Here is a 25,289-nt window from a genome sequence, read left to right as displayed (position 1 = left end):
CCCTCAAGTCTATGATGAATCTGTAGACTCGTGTGTCAGTGTCTCTTTTCAGTATTGGAAGAATCGGGCTGTTGCAAACGTTAAATGGAACTTCCTCAACAACCCCAACTTGGATGAGATCTTGTACAATTCGTATGAGTGCTTCCTCACCCTCCTGGTAAATCCTATATTGTGGCAAACGAGGTAACACAGCTCCCTCCTTGACACTAATCTGTACTGGTGGGATAACCATTTTATCCACATCAGTGTCTGAGGTAGCCTACAAAGTTTTAGGAAGTGAAGCCGATGCAATATCTTCTTTAACAAAACAAACTCTTTCAGGCTCGGAATGATTATCATTCAAAATGACACGCACTCCTTCAGGGGAACATTGTATTGTGGCTCTAAAATACTTCAGCATATCAAGACCCACAATATTATCTGGTGTGTTTGGGGAAAGCAAAAATGGACATGGAGCACTAAATTTATCGACATGGAATGCAAGTGGTTGTGACAATGGGCTAAGGGAAGATATTCCATCGAAACCTATCGAAGTAATAGTTATGCCGGACAGGGGAGCCCTCGGAACCAATTGTTTAGACAAAGCGCTACGAGTAGCTCCTGTATCAACCAGAAACCGATCATTAGAACCCAAAACATGTGCTGTAACATAGGGACCCGTCTGATCTACTGGAACTTCAACTGATTCCTTACCCCATCCTAGGCAATCCTATGCATGAGCAGACTCGTAAAAGTCAGGCTGGACATAATCAGACATTTGATATTGATTTCGTCTATCAAAAGTGTTTTGGCCATTCTGCGTTCGTGCATTAGTATAAAATCGAGCACGATCATTTGTATTTCCCCTAGGCCCTGAAAAACCTGAACAATTTCTCATTTGTCCCCCCCCCCGTGAATTCTGTTTGGCACGCAACACTGGACAATCAGCCATCCAATGACCAAACTGCTTACAATACGCACATTGATTGATAAACAAATTTGCACGAGTATAGGGGGTATTGAAAGATCCACGTCCGCCTCTATCGTAACCTCTATCGTAGCCTCTATCATAGCCTCTAGAGGGCGGACCATAGACTTGGGCTAACATAATTTTCGTTTTCAAATCTTTGGATTTCCTTTCTTCGTTACCTTTCACTTCTAATTCTTGACGCTCATAATATTGAGCCATCGTCAAAACAGATGCTGGAGAGGATGTAGTCCAAGAACTTTCACTGGCTTTTAAGCGGCTAGCTATCCCTGGCAACAGATTCGTAACATATTTATCGACAAACAAATGTCTGCCTGTATCATCCGTCAAAGACTGACCGCTAAAATCATGAAAAGTTTCCTCAAAGCACGTAAAGAAATCAGAAACTGATTCGTCAGCCTTTTGTTTACACGATGCTAAGACAGTCCAATCTATCTTTTTAGGGGGAATAACTGTTTTAAGCTTAGTTAAAATTGCTGCAGGGAGATCTAGTATTAACCGATGTGGCTTTTTAGCGGGCTGCCTATCCACATCCAATCGTTCTAAATCTTTCCATTCGGCACCAAAGGTAGCACGGTCATCAATTTTGCGAACATGTCTTGTGGTAAAATTAAACCGAAAAATAAATCTATATCACATAGGTTCATAGTACAGGAATTTAAAGCGCCTTCAACTTCCTCATAGAAAGCGGCTGGATTTTTACGCGGATCGGGTAACACTGTTTAAGCGCCATTACATCTGCTCTATTCCAAGGAGTGTACGCCCAATTATAAGCAAAATATCCTTTAGCATTCATAGAATTTTTATCATCGTCACCCGTTCCTTTAGGAGGAACATACAAGGGCGCGGCTTCCCGCATAGGCCTCATTTCGACTGGCATTATCTTATCTGTTCCGAAGATAGGAGACTGCGACACTCCGGACGGATTGGGCTGCGCAGCTGCGTCCGTACGCGTTTTCTGCTCCTTCAAGTGAACCGCATCAGTTCGTAATTTAACCAACCGTCTAATCGTGTCAGGCACCTGAGAGAAAAGAAAAAGACCATCACGCATGGATTTACAATAAGCTGCCACATCATCAGGCTCTATTATTGGAGAGAATTTTCGAAAAAATTCTATAACTTCTGTAGCAAATGTCGCAGTGAAATATAACTGCTCCTTTTCCGACCATCCCTGTCTACTTGCTAAAAGATCTGAAGCAGGGTCAGTACTACATAATGCTTTACGGGCAGCTTGTCTGACTTGGCACGCACGCTCAGTAGTCAACATGGATCGAGTGTCCCGCGCTTTTTGTTGCTCTGTGTCAGAATCCTCGTCCCCTTCGGCCGGAGCGTACGGAACGGCATACGGAGGTGGAGGTCGATCTAATAACAAAAAATCATCTTGCGGTTTATTAAGGTCAGGATAGAGAGGCTGTCGGACAGGATATTGGCCAGATATCTGCAACCTGTGTTCTTTCTCCTCTCTCTCTTTTAGCTCTTTCACGTCTTTCTTTCTCAACTCCTGTGCTTTCTCATACACATTCTTTCGCTGTTCTTTCTCAATCAACGCTTGCTCACGCTTCTCTTGCTGTCGCACTTCTTTTTCCCACATACGCACGCATTCAAACATATCACGTCTAGACCTTCGCTCAAACATACATCGCTCCACATACTCAATCTTTCGTGCATCAAAGGACCCATTCAGTGGCCACCGTAACTCAGGATCCTTTTTGGTATATTTATGCCACAACGTGCTATACATTATGGCAGAAAGACCAAATTTCACATACATAGTTCTATTAGGCGTCCCCTCTGGGGGAGCCGGCTGCGATTCCTCGAGTCGTAGACTGGTACCATTACAAAACCAACACAACCTTCGAAGTGCGCTAAAAACAGGCATGTCAGGAATAATGCAAAATATGCAGTATTATAAACAAAGTAGCACTTAAAGTACCTTTAGTACGTTGCGCCGTTCAAATCAAATAGTTGAAGAAAAATCTTCACATTGCCTGCCTATATGGGTTGCAACACATATATATAACAAATTCCAAATACAAATTAGACTAGTCTTTTCCAAATACAAATATGCCACAGTAAGTGTTCCTAAAACTACCTTACCATACAAGGGCATCCAAAATCCACAATAGGTGCCGCAAAACGGCTCTTACCAATCATAGGGTGTCCAGGTTCCAACTGCTAAGTTCTAAATTCGACCAAACGGTCACTGCACGGCGAACCAACAGAAGAGATCTCAGTCGAGGACCGGCACCGCGTGGATGGTCAGATCGGAAAGAAGGGAAGAAACGCCTCGGGTGCCAAGACTCGGGTCTCTTCTGGCAGCGATCGCGTCCTCAGCGAGATTCCAAACCTTCGTCACGTCCAATCCTTCGGGCATCCGAGTCGCCGATGAGCCCCACGTGTCGGGCGCCAATTTGTCGTACAGGCCTCAGCCAGACCCGCTAGTGCAAGGGGTTCGCCCTTCTCTGCACGAAGTACTCAGACCAAATACAAGAAGTTGGTACAGAAACTGGAAATAGAAAACATAACATTTATTACACCTCACGAGGTGGTGCTACGGTTCAAACAGTACCCTTCGGCATTGCAAGAAGTAGCACCCCGAGCTAAGAATGCATGGTTTATTTATACCCACACAGGGGCTCAAAAGATGGCGGTACAAAGCACAGGAGCACATTTTATGTACATATAAGGTAATATCGAGAGGCACAATCGATCAGTGGGAGGAGCTAACAGTCTTGGGGGTTTGACTAACACATTCCAATCTAGAGCTAATCACTACCAGAAGTGAACCCTAACGGTCAGCGGCAAAGTAGGGGACGCTAAAAATAGGCTGTTGCTGGGCAGATTCAAGTCCCATGGACAGGAAGATAGGACAAAGCACATGGTCGGCACGAGGTAGCAAGTAGCAGTCAAAATGGCTGCCGTAAATACAAAATGGAGTCCGTTAAATGTCAAGATAACGGCTAGAACTAAGATGTCTTTCGCTAATTCTCAATCTAATCGCTGTTAAATTACAAAACTGGCCCACCCCAGGGGTAAAGTAAGAAATGGCGACAGAGCCCTTCACACTTGGTTGCCGGTAAAAGGTCACTAAACTTTAAAATGCCATAACTCGAGCCCTATTGGGCCAATGTTGACAATCATCGGCTTATTTTACTACTGGGGACAGTTGCAGCAGACCTCCTCACTTCCAAAGAAGTGTAATCTTCAGGGAGGTGGTTGTTGTGGCTCCACATGCCAGCCTGCCTCCTGGTCTTGGTTTCTAGGTGCAAAAGTCAAGGGCTTTCCCCAAATTGGTCCTCAGGGGGTGTAAATGGGCCAGCCTAACCGGCCCATGGCGAGACCCAGTGGTCCTTGGGATAACTGGGCAGGGTCGTTATTCTTTCTGGGCATTAGGGGTTTCTTCCTTCCAGTTGTCCATGGCTGTCCTAAGGTCCAGCAGTGAAGGGCAAAAGCATCACCAGGCAAGAGAACGTCCCTTCCTTGTGCAAGAGTTTTTAAAAGGGAGAGGAAGGTTTCCAAAGTCAGGCACACCTGGCTAATCCGAGGCACGTCACCTCTACACCCCTGTCCCAACCCTCCTGCACAGCATGCTGGGGCAGTTTAAAATGGCATCATCCAGAGTCACTGGTCACATCTGCTCCTGTAGTCTCAACTCTGCCCCTCGCTGACATCTCTGCCAGGGTCTTGCACACGAAAGTTTCACTCCTGGTTTGGCTCTACTTGTCTGTAGATCCTCTTTCATTCAGTGGGCCTGGGCAGGCCCATCCCTGGTACAGTGTGACAGCTGATTTATTGATGCAGATCTGTCTGCCCCACTTCTTTCCTTCTCAGGAGCTGGGTAAAGTAGTGTTAATTTCTCCCTTTGTGTGGGGAGGCCTTTGCTCCTGCTGGTGGGAGACATTTAATTAACTAGGTACAGCAGGGTGACTAAAGACCTGGGCTCTGATCCTGACTTGAGCCAGTTACATATGAAAAGTTTGGATTACCCATAACGTGTAAAGATATCATTTTGGAAATTGCAGAACTGATTTTCTCACTCAGGTTACGCCCCAGTTCGATATGTCAATGGTCTCTGTAGGCCAAAAGGAAGCGGAACTGCACTCTAAGGCAATTCTCTCCCTTTGGTATAATAAAGTGTCACTACAGACAAAACTTTAAATCACACTGACTTTCCCTGTTAGTGTACATTATCATTATAAGGCCTACCCCAGGGCAATAGCTAATCTTGCAGAGTCCCTATTGCAGCAAGCTAGGCACGACAGCCTGCAAACATGTGCACACGCGTTTGCAGACATGTTCACATGTAACCTGCCAAGTGCCCCTTACCCTTGCTGCATCACAGAAGCCATATCTTAAAAGGTTGACACTGGCGGTAAACACGTGCAATCCGTTTGCCAAGTGATTAGCGTGGGTGAGACAAATAGTGAGGCTCACCCACAGTAAAAAGTTCCAAATCGGATGATCCAAAAAGCGAAACCGTACTGAATGGCCAAAACCCAACGCTTGGTATCCCTGTAGGTTAAAAACTTTAGATTATTAAGCAAAACTGACTCTCCACAAATATCCTAAGCCAACGCTGCTAGAGGAATATCTTTTTTGCAGAAATGGAGTCCTTTAGAACAGGGTGTCCAAAACAAGTCCAGGATATTTAATTTGATTATAGATTTTCATGGTAAAGAGGAAGGTAAAATGGAGATAGTTGGAAGGCTTGAATTAATCTCAACTACTGGTGATAACTTGAGGCTGCATCCCAGTCAATTCCCCCCACCATGCCACTATAGACAGAGACTAGCCACACTCAAAAGAACTGTGGTCCTTCTCCAATAGCAACAGTCAAACCCAAACTACCGGGCCAGCCTCACTCCAGATGGGAAGACAAGCAGCCTCAGGCTAATTTACACGATAGCCGCATGATATAAATGTAAATATATCTAATATAACTGGAACTTATTTACAGTCAGTGGTTAGCCAGAAAGTCTTGCCTGTAATCTGTAAGGAAGTTCTAGACTTGCAGATGATTTTTCCAGACCATTTTTGTAGGTGTTCGAATTCGTTTCCTATAGTATGCATAACTTTATTTCAGTTTCTCCTTTCTTTTCAGCCTGTAATGATTGAGGGACAAGTATTATTTTTTAATATTTTGTTACTCCTGTTTAATGTTTTGTTACTTTTTTCTTAAATCTACCTTTCTCCCCTTAATATTTGCTTAGATATTAGGAATGTTAAGTCTTGATGAAATCCTGGTCAGATGTTCTTTGTAAAATAAGAGGTGTTGCCTCAGCATCAGTGAGTCCTGAGAATTAGACTGTACACTAATATTTCATCCAATAATACCAGCATATCTAGAAAATCAGCTGTTCATGACAACCGGTCAGGAGGTGAGCCAACATATGGTGACCTTGTCTGTGGAGAATTCAGTTATTATCTGCTTTGCTTCTTATATTTTCTATTAAACTACAAAAGTGCATGTTTACGTCCTCACTTTTTACTTAGAACAGTTGAATCCTACTTTTTGATCTTAATTTATTAACATTTTGAGACGGAAGGTTGTACATGAAGATGCAAGTGGGTAAAACTGTGCCCTACTAGTTGCTCTATTATTAATTTATGGTTTTGTCATTCACAGTTACTTTGGGGATGCAATTAAAGATGTATTTTCTGAAGAGGACTTTCAGCTGTACCGGTAAGATCTTTAACAGATTTGAAAGTTAGAATCTGACCTTTTTAGGTGACCTGGAGGTATTTGCGTGCTTATGTATTCAGCTGCAATTGGGGGCATGATTATGATGTCGGGCGAACTTACGTCCCCCCAACACCGATGCGGAAGCAGGACTGCCCAACTAGGAGTCAGAGGTCCCGCTGGCCGCATTACGGCTGCCTTCACAGCGGTCACATTGTGTATTTTTTGTATTGCCGTGTGTGCTGTGGGCTGCAGCACACGCCGCAATACAAACAAAACACATCTGACATATTACTGCGCTAAGTGGTAGGCACCATGTGGTGCCTGCCACATGGTGCAGGGATATGTGGAGGGGGCACCATAAGTTGCCCCCAGGGCCAATATCGGAGGGCCAGGGGGAAGGGGGGGCTGCTACGAGCCCACAAGTCACTCCCTTTACATGGCGGGTTGACCGCCATGAAACTGCCCGTGGAAACGGACATTGTATTCCCTACGGCAGTGCCTGATCAGGTACCGCCACTGTCCTCCAAGATACCTCAATCCCAAAGTGGGGACTTCTAATGAAAGGCGCATCCACAAGAAGGTGTTTCATAGCTTATCTGATGTTCAAAAAACTCATTGGCAATTTTGTACAGTAATATCCAAATGAAAATGCTGTAAAACAAGCTTTATTCCATCAACAGAACACCAAAATAGGAGCTTTGACAGGCAGAGCTTGAGCCTATTGTCCTTCCCAGGTGACTATCTTCCAAGGGTCCTACATGGCTCACCATTGCAGAACTCTGAGAAGCTGCCTTGAAGAAAATCAATCGCATCATGCGTGTGTACCTGTAAAACAATATACAGAATACAAATATACAAAATATAACAGATGAGTTATCTTCTCGCTTTTTTAATGTTAATTGATGCAAAAATTTGCCCTTTCTCCTTTACTTATCTTCTATCAGTTTCTGGCTCCCCGCTCTTCTATACTTACTGCTTTTCCATGAAATTGCACCTTTATTCTATATTCTGCACTAAACTTTAAATCGCACATCTGCAAACTCATACCTGAATACTCTTCACAACATTCTTTACCTACAAATGTTAAGCATCTACATCCCACCTCAACTTTTCGTAACTTCATGAACTCTTTGTATCCAGGTCGAGCAGGGATAACTCCATACCGGCGGGTGTTTTAGTTTGTCACCTCCCCACACCCAAAGGCTGTGCTCCACTCTCCAGCCCTTCCAAGGCGCCTTTCCTAGACCAGCCCTGCCTGATCTTTAAGCTGTGCATCGCTGGTGGAATCCGGGTGTCTCGGACAAACGCCTTTTGTATCTGGATATAGTAAAAAGTTGACATGTTAGAATATCTGCCTAGGCCTTCTCACCAGTCAATTCGTGCCCCGGAATTAGATGCAAACTGAGGTCAGGCTGGTCCCATATGGTTCCTGTTTTACACGTCTGTCATTTATTTTCTCTCTTCGACCTTCCCCACGCCCTGCGTTAGATCCTCTTCAGGTTTCCTCTTTATTGCACATTTCTTCATGGCATAATTTTTATTTTACTTAATACGTTTTCATTTCTCAATCATTATGAGCTGTACTTGATCCTTATTATTTATTGCTGCGCTGTTATGTAATGTGCATCACCATATTGCCCCTGGGTGAGGCGCTGGCTATATGTTAAAAAAAAAAAAATAATAATAATTTACCATGAAGGAGCACATCCCCAGTCGACTTGAGAATGTTCCGTTGTCATGAATAGTTACTGTTCACTCAAGACCATTGGGTGCCATGAATAATGCCAGTATACAAGTTCCACCCTACCCCGGCTCCACCTTCGGATCTCGAGAAGAATTTTAAAAATTCATCTTTGGAACTTTTGCAGAAGATTCAAGGGCGGCCTCCCTTGGATGTAACAGTGCTGGTTCAAGAATAAAGAAATGCCTTTGGTTTTATTTGTCCCTTGGAAGCAACTGTGCTAGTTCCACAAACGAGAATGTCTGTGGTTGTCCTTGTCCCTAGGAAAAAGGGGGATTGGATGATTTCATTACCTCTCCAGGATTGTTTCTGATGTGACTACCCCTACATGGGCTTAATAGCTGTGAGAATAGTCACAGTTATTGTCCCATTAGAAGTAGTAGTTTGGGCAAAGATACCGGGAGGTGGTGATACAGCAAGTATTAGGTTGGTAGAATAGCGACATGCCCAGAAGTATTAATTCTGTGTGAAACTGAAGGGCCTTTTCGTGGTTTATAAGCTGGACTGGTTAAGAGTTTGAGTTCTAGACCTTGGTGTGAATGTGAAGTTGCAGGTATAGGTGAGCCGGGTCTGGGTGCAGATGTACACTGAGGCGAGGGAAGTAAATTGGAATGGAAAGAAAGGTAAAACTCTTGAGAGGAAATGCATTTCATGAATGAATTTAAGACTGAAAATGTGAACCGAGAATGGCCTATAAAAGCAGAGTGCTGCGAAAATTAATAAAATAAGAGGAAAACAGATTACTACTTATGCAGGAAATGTAAGGGAATAGTGAAGTAATAGTGTAACCACTGCCATTTAAAGTGGGATAGGGAAAATGGGTGCATGCATTGCAAATAATACATTTTATTGTCTTGATAGATGTCGAATGACTAATAATGAGAGCTAGAGCTGCAGAATTTCAGCTGCAAAAGCAAATATGCATCTTTTAATAGTGTCTAGTATGTTAATTTGCAGCGCTTTGGAAAATCTGCCATTATCATACAGTGCTGTCTATTTTTTTTTTTAATTAGCCACAAAAACAATTCGACCACAGAAATGAGCACAATAAAACTCCCCTCATGGTCCTCTTGTTGATGTTTCATTTCTGTACCATGGGAAAGCCATTCTGATTTATTGCAAAGAGTTCCTGCAAGTTCTATGATATGTACTTTTAAGTAATTGGGCCCTGCTTTAGGCATTATGTGCTAATTTCCCTGTCATATAATATTCGTGCATGACATGAATGTGGCTACTAGTAGTAAATAGAAGATGTAGAAGGCTGGTGTCAAAAGGAGCTAACCTGGGGTTGGAAACAAGTATGAAGAGTTAAAGAAAAATGCCTCCTTTTGCAGTACCAGTCAGCCGATTAACATTGCACTGCTTTTCTAAGATGTTTTCTGTAATAATGAAATGTTCTAATTAAACGTCCGAAAAGTTCCTTTGTAGAACAGACATTTGCGATTGAAAGTGGAACTCTGGGCACTTTAGGATCCACCTTCTTTCATTTATTGGTTGAAACAGCAACTTTGTGTGCTGAGGTTTTAATCCCCACCCCCACCCCCACCACCGCCCTCCCACCGAACGCGGGGCAGGAGCCTGGAGAGAGAGTTTGACACAACGTCTAACAGGCACCCTGGAGTTATAGATTTTGAAAGCTAGGATGAGTACTTTGAACTGTACCCTTTTGGCAATCGGGAGCCAGTGAAGCTAGGGTAGGTGACAAGAAATAGGGCACCAAGGAGGGTAAGTTATGAGGGAAGAACGAGGTAAGGGCGGTTGGCGCGAGGTGAAGGTGATTGATGTAGTCCAGTTTAGATGTACTCAAGGTATGGACTACAGTGTTCTGGCCATCTGCTGGGATGAAATTCATCTTACGTCTTAATGATCTGTGGGTCAGACAGCAAGAACTGGAAAGAGATTTTATTTGGGGTTCGAAGTCAAGTGAGGCATCAAATTTGATCATCAGGTTCCTGGCCACTGGGTGGGACAGTGCGCTTTGCCCATTTCAGGAGGCCAACAGAGACTGCAATCCAGAATGTTCTTTGTACCAAAGAGAAGGACTTCGGTCTTATCAGAATTTAATTTCAGGAAGTTATGTAAATATATAGCAAGACACTAGAGACAACTTTTCATTTTAGGAGAGTCTGCTCCAAGAACATGGATTCTGTCCCTCTCTTTCTTCCCCCGAGGAGCCCTTTGCTCAGTAAGGCATCTGTTGAGAAATCTAGTGTAAGATAAACCCTGTGCATCCAGTAACAGTATTACCTACACTCACAAAGATTGCTAGAAACTCTCAATGACGAAGTGAGTCTCCATCCACCATTCTACTAGTGCCATCCAGTCCTCCATCTAAGTACTCCGAAATTGCAAACTCTTTATTCACACAATTGAAATATTCCATGAATCCTTCCTGACAAATATGCAATACTTTGAGTCATTCTTATTTTGGACTATTTTTGGACTATCTCCCCACACTCCCTTCCCCAAATGGCCTTTCCCCCTCCAATCCCTGCGCCCCCCCCCACCACCAATTTACGCAATATATGCCATTCAAAATTATTTGCTCTAGGGCAGTTACAATTTTATTATTTCATTTTATATTCCTAGGAATCTATATTCCTAGGAATCTAAAGTGAGAATGTTATCCATTTTGCAGTGATTTTGTTTTTCAGGGTTTATACAGCTTGACTTAGAAATAAGGTATTCTTTTCAGTAGCTGTATACTTGTGGGACATTTTTTTCTTACAATCTCCGTCATGAATCTCCTTTGGTTCATGTGTGATTGCATTCTGCTCAAGCATTTACTACCTGTCTTTTAGAATTTAAGTCATCCAATTTTGCCATGCTATTATCTTTCTCCATGGGATGTTCTCTCATCATTCAATGCATCTATGATTAAATGTCTGTTTCTCTTCCATCTTTAGAGACACCTATCCCACTAAATGATGTTATCGTTTTTGATGTGGTCCTACATCTTTTATTTTGCTAAAATATTGACCTGTATGAAGGTCATTTGTACCTATTCCCTCTCTCTTCATCTCTCTCAATTGATGTGTTAATGTTCCACCCACTCTCCTTTAGAAGTTGTCCCTTCAAGAGGTTGGTTGGGGAGTTTTGTACCAAGCAGGCTTGTAAGGGGTACAACCTGCTCTCCTTTTGCTCTCATGCGGGCCTCCCTAGATGGTCTCCAATTATGAAATAAGGCGTAGGGACCGTCCTTCAACTGTAAATAAGATGTGGATGTTTATATGGGTGTTACCAGGGTCTTTAAAATAAGTGAAGCAGGTTAGTGATAAGCATGTGAGTTAGAGCCCTTGTCTGCTTACTTGGAAAAAAAACTGTGGTCCCCGTTGATGCTGAGTGTGGGCCAGTAACTAGGGGCTTAAGAGATCGGTGAGGAAAAATGGAGGATAAAGGAGTGTGAGAAAATTGTTACCGAAACTCAAAATTGGCAGCGCAGAATGAGAACCTACCATGTCATGTTAGTGTAGCAGGTCTACCTGTGAAAGGGACGAAATGAAGGATCTGCAGCTGACCGCAGTGTTGTTCACATGTCCATCCTAAAAAATCTTAACAAATGGCATGCCCAAAAATGTTACGATGTTTTAAGATGAGGCTTGGTCAGAGACATCCCTCTAAAGGTCAGACTAGAAGACAAAGCCTGGAAACGGCTACCAAGATATAGTTAAGTAGAATGGAGCACATTTTCACAAGAAATTGTCACGTTTGGACTTTGCTTCAGGTGATCCATAGCTCCCTTGCAAGTTGCTAAACGCCCATCCCTGCTATAAGCACAGTGAGTTATGAACTAATGACATTTCACAAAGTTTCGCCACTGCACTCAGAGCTGTATGAAACAGGACATGACTACAATAGTGAATAAAGAGCACATGAAGGATATTTAAACTGTAGAACGTGATGGTGAGGTGGTCATGAGCACCCTGAGACCCTTATGGGTGAGTAGCCGCCCTATATAAACTCCTGCTTGATTAATTGAAAGGGAGCCACATGGATACCTACAGTCTACTGTTGCCATGGCGAACCTCACCAGGCTTCAGTGTGATACATTGATGGAGCGGAGGGATTTGTTGCATCTGGAGTTTGTTGCTGGGTTTGTGTACACTGCAGGAGGTTATGCCGTCTTGTAAATGACAAACCATGAGATTGTAAAGAGAGGTGCATAGAAATGAAGAAGAGCAAATTACAACAGAGACAAATAACACTAGCTGGATAGGAGGTGTTGTTGGTGGCCCTGTCAAAAAGGTTGGTGATTTAGGGGGCAACTGAGTCTTAAGCTAACTAACTGTGATATTAGTTTATAAGCTTTTGGCATCTTCCGTTTCCATCCAGATGCAGGGATTGGATGATCAATAAAGGTGCTTGGAGCTAATAAACAGATTCTTTTAAATGTGTCTTTAACTGGTTAATGTGTTCAGCAAAGTGAATCAAAGTGCGTATCTTTTCACCTGAAGGACTTCCTTGCTTCCATTTAATATGGATGTTGAATGCGGATTAACAGCCTGAGAGTGAAATGTGTTCTGATTGTCAATAAGACTGTGTGCTGAAAGCAATGAACCTTGACTTTCACTTCTCAGTTGTTCAACAGTGTTCAGTTTTGAGGATTGCACGTTGACAACAGCGTCAGTTTTAAGATACACCATGCTAAGTGGAGTGGTGTGGCTCACTGGTTAGAGGCGGCAGACCCGGAAGCAGAGGACGGCCCGAGACCAGGGTTCTATCCCCGATGCGGCAGGGTCGTGGACCAGGGTCAGCAGACTCGATAATTCTCGCCTCGGTGCTTACTCTAACCAGGGATCACACTCGCCAACTCTGGGCATTAGCTTGCCTCATCTCCACAACGGCCCCCCACATACGCCGGGGATGCCTGGTTTCACCTTGGAGATACCCAGTAGGGACCATCCCACAGGGACAGCTAGGACGGGTTCCCCAGCGGTCTACAGCGCAGAGATACTCCTTGGGGAGTCGATTCTAGCACTTTAGAAACCCACAATTAATTAAGCAGACTCCCAGAGCTTGGCGCTGGCTAAAAGTGTTTTGTCAAGTCAAGCAATACCTTCCCAAAATAGGCTTCTGAACCTCCATTCAAGCATTGGTCCTTTCCAATGCTCTAATTACTGGAACCCTGAAACCTACATCCTTAAGGTGCATTCTCGATAAAGCTGCCAAACTCATCATACAACTGAGACCGTAAGACTATGTCATGTGCTTGCTTCAGAAACTCCACTTTCGTCTACTCACGTACATCATGGTCCGGGTCTGCTGCACAGACTTCAAAGAACTGAACCACAGCATAGAACCCTACATGGCAGCACCAAGATCTGTAGTGGCCAACAAAAGACGGAAAGCAAGGACCTCACTCTGCTTTAAGACCAAGAAGTCCAGGACTCAAAAGACTAGACTAGTCTTCTGCTGCAGCCCAGAATCTGGAACACCATCCGAAGGCAGATCATTGTAGCTCCATTTGTCCCCCTGTTCCAAAAGGAGTAACACCACTTCCACAACTAACTCTATTTACCTTCCTCAAAGAAGCTATATCAAGAACAACTCCACTATCTGAGTTTTACTTGAACCCACTCATGTTTGTAGATCACCCATTTCTTGCACTATGGTTAGGTATTCACGTTGTAAATAAGCACAAAACAAATGCATGTGGGTCTCTTCTTAATGCACCTATGTCTTCAGCGTCCTTTATTTCACAACTTCAAACTGAATTTGACCAGTTGTGTTCCAGAATAGACTGCGTAAAGCGCCAGTGGTAGCCATGCTGGCTGGTATTGTCTGGTATATCGAGTTACCTCTCCTGCTTACGTTCACGTTTTCCTTACTCTACTTCTAAGCCCTTCTGAAACCGCAGCACTCATCCTCCCAGACCTCTACGCGGCCTTTGACACCGTCTGCCACCGCACTCTACGCCCATGCCTCCACGCCGCAGGGATCCGAGAGAAGGCTCTGGAATGGACCACCTCCTTCCTTCCCGGCAGAACCCAGAGCATCCGCCTCCCTCCATTCCATTCCAAAGCCTCCGAGATCATCTGCAGCGTATCCCAGTAATCCTCCCTCAGCCAGACACTGTTCAACATTTACATGGCCCCGCTCGCACATGTCGCCCGACAGCATGACCTCAACATAATCTCCTACGCCGACGACACTCAACTGATCCTCTCCCTCACCAAGGACCCCATCACCGCCAAAGCCAACCTCCACAAAGGAATGAAGGCCGTCGCCAACTGGATGAAGATCAGCCGTCTGAAGCTGAACTCGGACAAGACAGAGGTCCTCATCCTCGGCTCCAACCCTTCAGCCTGGACCGACTCCTGGTGGCCGACGGCACTGGGGGCAGCCCCGACACCCACCGACCACGCACACACGCAACCTGGCAATCATCCTCGACTCAACTCTCTCAATGACCAAGCAAGTCAACGCCGTCTCCTCCTCCTGCTTCAACACCCTCCGCATGCTCCGCAAGATCTACAGATGGACCCCGACAGATACAAGAAAGAAAGTCACCCAGGCCCTCGTCAGCACAGACTCGACTACGGAAACGCCCTCTACCCGGGAGCCCCGACCAAGCTCATCAAACTACTACAATGCATCCAAAACGCCTCGGCACGACTGATCCTCGACGTACCACGACACGGCCACATCACCCACCACTTGAGAAACCTGCACTGGCTCCCCGTCAACAAGGGATATCCTTCAAGCTCCTCATCCACGCACACAAAGCACTCCACAAGACCAGCCCAGCCTACCTCAACAGACGGCTCTCCTTCTACATCCCCAACCGCCCGCTACGCTCCGCCGACCTCTCACTCGCCACCGTCCCGCGCATCCGAAGAACAACCCTGGCGGGAGATCCTTTTCCCACCTCGCCGCCAAGACATGGAACACCCTCCCACTGAGCCTACGACAGACCCAAGACCTGCTGACCTTCAGGAGGATACTCAAGACCTGGCTGTTCGATTAGTAGCGCCCCCCCCTCCCCAGCGCCTTGAGACCCTCGTGGGTATGTAGTGCGCTTTACAAATGATTAATTGATTGATTGTTTCCTATCTTGTCCTACCATTCTTCCATACAGCATAGGTCAGCATAAAACAGTAATTGTGGGTCATGTAAAAAAAAAAAAACTCAAAACTGAATGATCACATCAAGGAAGATAAGGTCCCTCACCTTTTGTCATTTCAAATCAGTGGTCAGTTTCTATTGTGTATAGTGTTTTTCGACTTCCTTTAGAGGATATCACGTTTTCTCTCAGCCTGGAGGCTTCCTCGGGCACATTCTCTTGTTCCCATTTTCTTGGCAGTCTTTTGCCTGTCTCTTTGTGGCTATGTCTATTGTGCCTGACATTATTGTTGTAAACAAGATATGTGAGTATATTCTCGCTGGGTGTTATTGCTGTGTCCATATTTATGTCTAACACTATTTTATTGGTAAACTCATGTCACAGGCTCCATAAAATTAGTTGATTCTTGTGTGTTTTTATTACTAACTTCAAGAGCCCAAAGATACACCCAATGTTCTTATTGCCAGAATTCTGAACTTGGTATTTTACGATCTTTGTTATTGGACGGCCCTTGGTTTGTAGTTGCCATGTGTCTTTGGTAACCTTAATTGTTGTGCATAAAACAGAAAATGAATGGGTGCTGTGCGCCATTAAGACACTATTGGCTTGATTTTGGGCTCTGATTCTCTACTTCCTTTGTATTTTGTGGCGCAAGGGTGGGATGTGATTTCCACCAAATGTACTAGCCATGTCAGCAGGCAGGCAATTGGTATAATCAACTGCATTTTACCAGCAGCACAGCAATTCTGACACTGCTATATTATTTTTTGGTCTTTTAATTCTGTATTCTTATGATATAGGTTTTGTGTTTCTTTAGACCAGTTCACTATATGTTGAAACGTATCTTCCAGTGCTTCAAATCTCTTCTACATTTTATTGAGTCATTTATGAGAAACAGGGCATGTCAACCATGTATGATTTAATATATCATTCATCTCAAAAATACCATCGCCAACATTATGGATTATGATATTAATGTCTCGTCATGTGAATAGTGTCTCCATTCTTGAACTTTTCTCCTACAAATCATTAATTTGAGGTGTGTTGGTCTAATTAGTTAAATGGAAGCAAAACAAGAATACAACACTTTAGGCTTTCACAGAGGCCCAGGATTGGAAGTCCTGTCTGCAATGACCTGGAGGTAGGTAGGTGGCCACCCTAGGCAATGGTTAATTCACCAATGGTAAGCAGGTGTGATAGGAAAGAATCATTCATGTTGAGCTGCATATCCCCTTGATCAGGTGAATCCTGTAACGAGCCAGCATAGTTCAGTGCAGGTAAAGGGTCTATAATAGATGGTCATGCATGCAGGCATACATTTGTCGACATTTAGTATCTTATCCCACAGAGCTCCATGAGTAAATGTAAATGTAAAAATGTAAATGGGGAGGGGAGTTCAAACGATTTCCAGTGCAGTGAATATGCAGTCTATCTACGCCTTTACCTCTGCATTTAACTGCGGTGTCCGTGCCCCTAGTCAGCTGCCTCATCCTGTTTGTGGCCTTCGTACACAGGCCCAATATCAATTTATAGTGATATTGACTTTACTTGGAGCTTTCTCTGTTATGCTTGATCTTTGTCTGGAGCTCCACATACCGGACCTCGTGTGCATAGATGGGGCTTTCATGCCCACTTGCTGTCCTGTGTGACCTAGTTCACCTACCCCTGAGGTTTGTGTGCTCTTTTCAACTGACATCGCTGCAACCGGTGCTTTCTAGCAGCACCACATATCTTCTGGCCCCCACCTCTCAGCCTCATTCCACTCTTCCGACATCGCTGCAACCGGTGCTTTCTAGCAGCACCACATATCTTCTGGCCCCCACCTCTCAGCCTCATTCCACTCTTCCTTGCCTCTAGTCCCTTCACTCTAGGACCTGGTGGCTCTCTGTACTGTGAGCTCCTCACTACTGGCATCCAAATAAGATCACCCCTACTGGCTGCTGCAGGGGAGTTCTGGTGAATCAGTAGTGTCTTTCACTGGTAGTGGTCTGTGGTTACGATTTCTCTCGGAAGTAAGTTGTTGATGATCTATTGCGAAGTGGGCAGATCAATAATAGGATGCTTCTCGGTGATCAGAGATCAAATCCTGACATTCTTTTTGGGAAATGTCTGGCTACAGACTCAATATGTCATACATTGCTGGTTAAGGTAGTAGTAGGTTGATAGTTAAGCTATCATGAATCCAAAGTTAAAGTGCACATTGGAAATCCTAATCAACCCCCACCACCACCTCCCTTTTACCTACTTAATTAATTGTATTCTGTGCATGTATGATGGTTCAGTGAATTAAATGTGCATCACTGACTTCTGCTGGGGGCTACAGGTACATATGAATCCTGACAGGACAACTCCGTCTTCCATCCTTCTGAGGTCAAGAAATCGAGTACTTGGGTAATAGTAGGAGCTTTTACGTGCAATACTTACAGATAACAAAGCTGCAGTATGAACAATTTCGTAAAAATTAGTATTTTTAGGTCACGCCTACGCAGCGCACATGCATTGCATAGGAGAGAGACCCTTAGCCATGGGCACAGCTTTGGGGGCAAAAACGTACACGCGTTGCATTGCTTACAATGGCAACACGTGCACGTCTTGCGAATCCCTTGTGGGAGCGCGCGGCGCCATATGGTCGCAATTGCTAAACACTCCCGCAAGGGAATCGCTCCGGCCCCCTGCTGCCGCGCGAGGCGCGCACTAATTTAGCCTGGGTCCGCTGACAGTGTTCAGCTCTCCTTCCATTTTGGCGTGGCCGGCGGTAGACCTTAGGCCGAAGACCACCGGAAAAATGAGGCGTAGCAACTGGTCTCCCAGCACTCCTCAGCACATATCTCCAACCTGATGGCCTGCTGCTGCTGCTGGCAGGCAGCTGGATGAGCCTTTAATCCTTGCCAAGTGTCACTACTGTGCACAGAGTGCCCTAGCGGGATTATACAACGCAGGCTTGCCATTCCGACGGCTCCCTCATGGCTCCGCCGGGGGAAGCTCCGCTTTCGCCGGTCCTCCAGCTCTTTGTGTCTCGCACTGTTCAGGAGCCTACCCCTGTGGGCGCTTCAGTGCGCAACACCACAATGTCCCCCCACACCCTCTCTCGTGTCTGAGCGGTGCTTCCGCTGGGCCAACACTCTGTTAGGTTCTACATTCCATATGAGGACCGTCCTTAAGAAAAATATTATTTTTAAATGGTGTGATGAATGCAACAGAGTTTAAAAAAATGAAGTATGAGATTGCACATACCATTCCTCTTAAACCTTTAGACATCAATGACAATACTATAATTATGACGGATGAGAGTCAGAAGGGCATTGGCGCAGTACTCATGCAAAGCAGGAATGGAAGAGATGATGTAATAGCCTTCGCCTCAAGAGGTCTAAAAGGTGCAAAGGCAACGTATTCTGTAATAGAACGCAAACCCTTAGCTTGTTGGTGGGGCATTGTTCATTTTAAACACTACTTATGGGGTTCTAAATTCACTGTGAGAGTTGACCACAAACCCTTAGTACAACTTTTCACAACAAAAGGTGGGGAAAAGGCAACACCCCGCATTGCAAAATGGCAGTATAGATTATTAGAACATAATTTTGATGTTGAAAATGTTCCAGGAAAAAGGAATATTGTGGCAGATTGTCTATCTAGATTGCCAAGTGTTAATGACACTAATGACATTGAAGAGGTTGATGAAGGAGATTTATTTTGTTTTGCCATTTCCGAGTCATGTGGTTCAATTTTGGAAAGTGAGTGGAGAGATGCATATACCTGTGATAAGAATTTCAAGAAGGTGATGAAGATGATTCATACAGGGTGGAAGAGTCAATCTTCTCTTGATGATTCCATTGGTAAATTCAAACATGTTTTTGATGAGTTATCAATAATTGATGACTTTTTGTTCCGTTCTACTTCTCTTGTAGTTCCAACCGGCATGAGGAATAAAATACTTACTCTAGCTCATGAGGAACATATAGGTATATGTGCAATGAAGAGGAGGATTAGGGAACAGTTCTGGTGGCCTGGTCTTGATAAGCATGTCGAACATTTTGTAAGAGATTGTTTGCAGTGTGCCATCAGTGACAAAACTCAGGTGACTGTTCCCAGCCCTATTCAAGCTGTGGAAGTTCCTTTAAAACCATGGTCTAAATTGGCTATTGATTTCATTGGTCCTTTGAAGTTATCAGATCATGGTGTTTCGGAATATGGTATAGTTTCCATGGATTATTACAGCCGTTGGCCAGAGTTAAAATTTGTAAGTCCCACAACTTCTGGTATCATAGAATTTCTAGAATTTCTTTTTGCAAGGGATGGCATGCCTGATGAAATTATATCTGATAATGGTTGCCAATTCACTTAATCAGAATTTGAGGAATTTTTATAATTCATAGACATAAAACATACCAAGACATCCCTCTATCACCCGAAGAGTAATGGCCTTGTGAAGCGATTTAATAGAGTAATCAAAGAGAACATACAACTCTCCAAGGCTAGTAATCTTAATTGTAAAAAGGAACTTAAAAATGTGTTATGGGCTGTACGCACTACTCCTAACTCTGACACAGAGGTTTCTCCTTTTGCCTTACACAGAGGCCGTGTTCCTTCTACAAAAATGTTAAGAGGATGGATGGGTGCGTTCAGTGTACCAAAAACCAAATTACAAAATGATGACAAGAGAGCAGAAGCTCAAAAGAAGTATGTTCAGCCTTGCACAAGACAGCTCAAAGTAAAAGTGGGTGATTTTGTGCGTGTCAAATGTTCTAGAAGTTTGCCTAAAGGATCGTCAAAGTTTTCTCATCCTCACCTTGTAGTAAGAACTAATAAAAGTGCTGTGCAATTAGAAGATGGAAGGTGGTAGAATAAAAGTAAGGTTTCTATTTCTAATCACCACAATTCATCTTGTACCAAGCAAACTATTTCTGATCGCCACAATTTATCTTGTAATAGTCAGGCTACCACATGTCACAATCCTCACATTCGTGAGCACTCTTCCAGATCAACAAAGTTATCTAGCAAATTTCATTACTATATGTATCAGTAAGTGTAATAATATGTCAACATTTTAATTACTTATTCTTGTTTTTTGAAATATTGTTGATGTTTAGTTATGGTACTCATTTGCTTTTAGTTTTTTCATTTGTATAGGAGAAAGATGTGTTAGGTTCTATTCATGATGTTCAGCCTGGAACGTCCACACTGAGGAGTTCTGGAAGGAAGGAAAACGACAGTTTGAGGAAATACAGAGAGAGGTAGCACTACGCTTCCTCTGCGTCCTGCTGGTAATAAAGAAAGAAGTTAATTACTTACCTGGCTTGAGTAACTTCTTTTCACTCTCCAGTGCCGATTCTTTGTAGGCACATGCACTGCTCACCTTCTGCCTGCTAGCCAGAAGTAATGGGCCATAGGGTCCTCCACAGGCAGGCCAGCAGGGGCAGCGCAGGGGCAGTGCCTCCGGTCTCGTACCTCACAGCAATTGTATGCCCTCGATCGTCGGGCACTGCTCTGCATCCTTCGCTGCAGGGACTTGCCTCTTAGAGTCACCTGCAATCCGCAGGCTCTCCCTTCCCCGGTGCCTCTTACATGGGCACACGGACGCAGCAACAATGAAGGCAAAGCTCACATGTGCCCAGTATTTCCAAAACACACGCACTGCCTGCGCACAGACCCAACACACTCACTGCACGCACACAGACCCAACATACTCACTGCTCGCTCACAGATCCAACACACTCACTGCCCGCACACAGATCCAACACACTCATTGCCCGCACACAGACTCAACACACTCACTGCTCGCACACTGACCCAACACACTCACTGCCTGCACACTGACCCAACACACTCACTGCCTGCACACTGACCCAATACACTCACTGCCTGCACACTGATCCAACACACTCACTGCCTGCACACTGATCCAACACACTCACTGCCTGCACACTGATCCAACACACTCACTGCCCGCACACAGATCCAACACACTCACTGCTCGCACACAGATCCAACACACTCACTGCTCGCACACAGACCCAACACACTCATTGCCTGCGCACAGACCCAACACACTCACTGCCTGCACACTGACCCAACACACGCACTGCCTGCGCACAGACCCAACACACTCACTGCTCGCACACAGACCCAACATACTCACTGCTCGCTCACAGATCCAACACACTCACTGCTCGCACACAAATCCAACACACTCACTGCTCGCACACAGACCCAACACACTCATTGCCCGCACACAGACTCAACACACTCACTGCTCGCACACTGACCCAACACACTCACTGCCTGCACACTGACCCAATACACTCACTGCCTGCACACTGACCCAACACACTCACTGCCTGCACACTGACCCAACACACTCACTGCCTGCACACTGATCCAACACACTCACTGCCCGCACACAGAACCAACACACTCACTGCCCGCACACAAACCCAACACACTCACAGACTGCAAGTGACCGTCAGCCTGAACCTGAGTGGCACTGGAGCCCTGGCACATGGGGGGACGAGACGCAGACTCACTGCCAGGCAGCACTCTCTTACAGTGGTACACACACAGCATGTGCACACAACTATCTGCACCCTCTTACAGCGGTACATACACAGCATGTGCACACAACTATCTGCACCCTCATACTGCTGGTACACACCCAGCATCTGCACACAACTATCTGCACCCTCTTACACTGGTACACACACAGCGCGGGCACACAACTATCTGCACCCTCCCACAATGGTACACACCCAGCTTCTGCGCACAACTATCTGTACCTTCTTACAGCAGTACACTTGTCTGCACTCGGCCCTTGTAGGTTGTTAAAGTCGTACACACACAGTGCGCACACACGACTATTTGCACCCTCTTACAATCATGGTATGCACACAGCGTGAGCATACAACTACCTGCACCTTCTTATAGTGGTACACTCTCTGCCTGCACACAACCACTGCATGCTGTTAAAGGGGTACACACTCACTGCTGCACAAAATCTTCTGCAGCCTTTTACAGCTACACACACACGCTGCCTTCACACGGCCCTCAAGAGGCAACAGTTCACATGCCACAATCTTGCCAAATCCCACTCGCTACTTGTGAATGTCCCCTGCAGCTACCGTAAGAGGGGGCTGCTAAACCAGAGAAGACATCTCACAGACGATGTTTTCTACAGCCACACTCCAGCATGTACCGAGACCACCCACGAGTGACAGCCATCTCACTCCAGCCTTCCCAGCACTCACCGCGCTAGACAACCCCATGCCTGAACACTAGCAAGGGTACAACCACACTGGAGGCAAAAGACACACCCTGGCCTGTCATGCACAAGTGCTGTCCTACATCGACCCTGGAAACGTCAGAGGGGTAAACCCCACCAGAAATAACATTACGCGCGGCCCAGGCATCCAAAACACGTTCACTGCTAGTATGAATTTGGCACATAGCCCTCTGCAGCCTCTTACATGGGCACAGGGATGCAAAAACAATGAAGGCACGTGCCCACCACACAGACCCAACACACTCATTGGCCGCACACAGACACAACACACTCACTGCCCGCACACAGACCCAACACACTCATTGACCGCACACTGACCCAATACACTCACTGCGTGCACACAGACCCAACACACTCACTGCGCACACACAGACCCAACACACTCGCGCACACACAGACCCAACACACTCGCTCGCACACAGACCCAACACACTCGCTGCGCACACACAGACCCAACACACTCACTGCCTGCACACATACCCATGCAAAAACAACAATTGATGGACAGAATGCAGAACAATGTCATACATTCACCCCAGTACAGAGATCTGGGCCTAAATCCATCGTTTTTTTGCACTCCACACCACCCCAGGTCAGACATGGCCATATGCAAATCAGCCTTGACCCTGTGCCTCATGGGAACAGTCCAGCCCGAACTGCCAAGCCATGTCTTTCCTGGACCCGAATCAAGCATCCAAGGACCAGTTTCTGGCTATCAGCTGTCATCAGCTGGATAGCTTGACTCCAGTGGTGTGGAGAGCATGGGACTCACGTCTGAGCATACCCATCCCACTCGGGGTGACAAATGCAAAAACAACAATTGATGGACAGAATGCAGAACAATGTCATACATTCACCCCAGTACAGAGATCTGGGCCTAAATCCATCGTTTTTGTGCACTCCACACCACCCCAGGTCAGACATGGCCATATGCAATTCAGCCTTGACCCTGTGCCTCATGGGAACAGTCCATCCCGAACTGCCAAGACATGTCTTGCCTGGACCGGAATCAAGCATCCAAGGACCGGTTTATGGCTATCAGCCGTCATCAGCCTGGATAGCTTGACTCCAGTGGTGTGGAGAGGACGGGACTCACATCTGAGCATACCCATCCCACTCGGGGTGACAAATGCAAAAACAACAATTGATGGACAGAATGTAGAACAATGTCATACATTCACCCCAGTACAGAGATCTGGGCCTAAATCCATCGTTTTTGTGCACTCCACACCACCCCAGGTCAGACATGGCCATATGCAATTCAGCCTTGACCCTGTGCCTCATGGGAACAGTCCATCCCGAACTGCCAAGACATGTCTTGCCTGGACCGGAATCAAGCATCCAAGGACCGGTTTATGGCTATCAGCCGTCATCAGCCTGGATAGCTTGACTCCAGTGGTGTGGAGAGGACGGGACTCACATCTGAGCATACCCATCCCACTCGGGGTGACAAATGCAAAAACAACAATTGATGGACAGAATGTAGAACAATGTCATACATTCACCACAGTACAGAGATCTGGGCCTAAATCCATCGTTTTTTTGCACACCCCACCACCCCAGGTCAGACATGGCCATATGCAAATCAGCCTTGACCCTGTGCCTCATGGGAACAGTCCAGCCCGAACTGCCAAGTCATGTCTTTCCTGGACCGGAATCAAGCATCCAAGGACCGGTTTCTGGCTATCAGCCATCATCAGCCTGGATAGCTTGACTCCAGTGGTGTGGAGAGCATGGGACTCACGTCTGAGCATACCCATCCCACTCGGGGTGACAAATGCAAAAACAACAATTGATGGACAGAATGCAGAACAATGTCATACATTCACCCCAGTACAGAGATCTGGGCCTAAATCCATTTGTTTTGTGCACTCCACACCACCCCAGGTCAGACATGGCCATATGCAAATCAGCCTTGACCCTGTGCCTCATGGGAACAGTCCAGCCTGAACTGCCAAGCCATGTCTTTCCTGGACCGGAATCAAGCATCCAAGGACCGGTTTCTGGCTATCAGCTGTCATCAGCCTGGATAGCTTGACTCCAGTGGTGTGGAGAGCATGGGACTCACGTCTGAGCATACCCATCCCACTTGGGGAACGGTGATGGATCAAACCCAGAACTCTTGACTGGGTGTGAGTGTTTGATTGGTTCAGATGCTCCATCCATCACCACCCTCTTTTGTACCGCTTTGGCCGCCATAAGTGTGGCAGGGTATGCTCAGACGTGAGTCCCTTGATCACTTTGCCACTGGATTCAAGCAAGCCTGGCTGAAGACGGCTGGAATGCCAGAAACCGGTCCTCGGAAGCTTGTTTCCGGTCCAGGAAAGGCATGGCTTGGCAGTTCGAGCTGGACTGTTCCCATGAGGCACAGGGTCAGACTGATTTGCCTATAGCCATGTCTGAACTCGGGTGGCAGAGTGGGCTAAAGAACGGTGATGGATCAAACCCAGATCTTTTGACTGGGTGTGAGTGTTTGATTGGTTCAGATGCTCCGTCCATCACCACCCCCTTTTGTACCGCTTTGGCTGCCATAAGTGTGGCAGAGTATGCTCAGACGTGAGT

General features: G+C 45.6%; 1 protein-coding gene across 2 annotated transcripts in view; it reads left to right on the top strand.

The window, feature by feature from the left end:
* The window catches only part of OGFOD3 (2-oxoglutarate and iron dependent oxygenase domain containing 3), a 1,262,510-nt gene that overhangs the window by 839,294 nt on the left and 397,927 nt on the right, over positions 1–25,289 (top strand). For both annotated transcript variants that reach the window (XM_078654650.1, XM_078654651.1), the window contains one exon: positions 6,594–6,650. In XM_078654650.1, coding sequence (XP_078510776.1) covers positions 6,594–6,650 — 57 coding nt within the window. The remainder of the gene's footprint in view (positions 1–6,593; positions 6,651–25,289) is intronic.

The sequence above is a fragment of the Lissotriton helveticus genome, chromosome 7 (assembly GCF_964261635.1).
Source record: "Lissotriton helveticus chromosome 7, aLisHel1.1, whole genome shotgun sequence".
In the NCBI taxonomy this organism is placed as follows: Eukaryota; Metazoa; Chordata; class Amphibia; order Caudata; family Salamandridae; genus Lissotriton; species Lissotriton helveticus.
The sequence above is the reverse complement of the archived record's forward strand: the minus strand, read 5'-3'. Positions and strand labels throughout refer to the sequence as shown.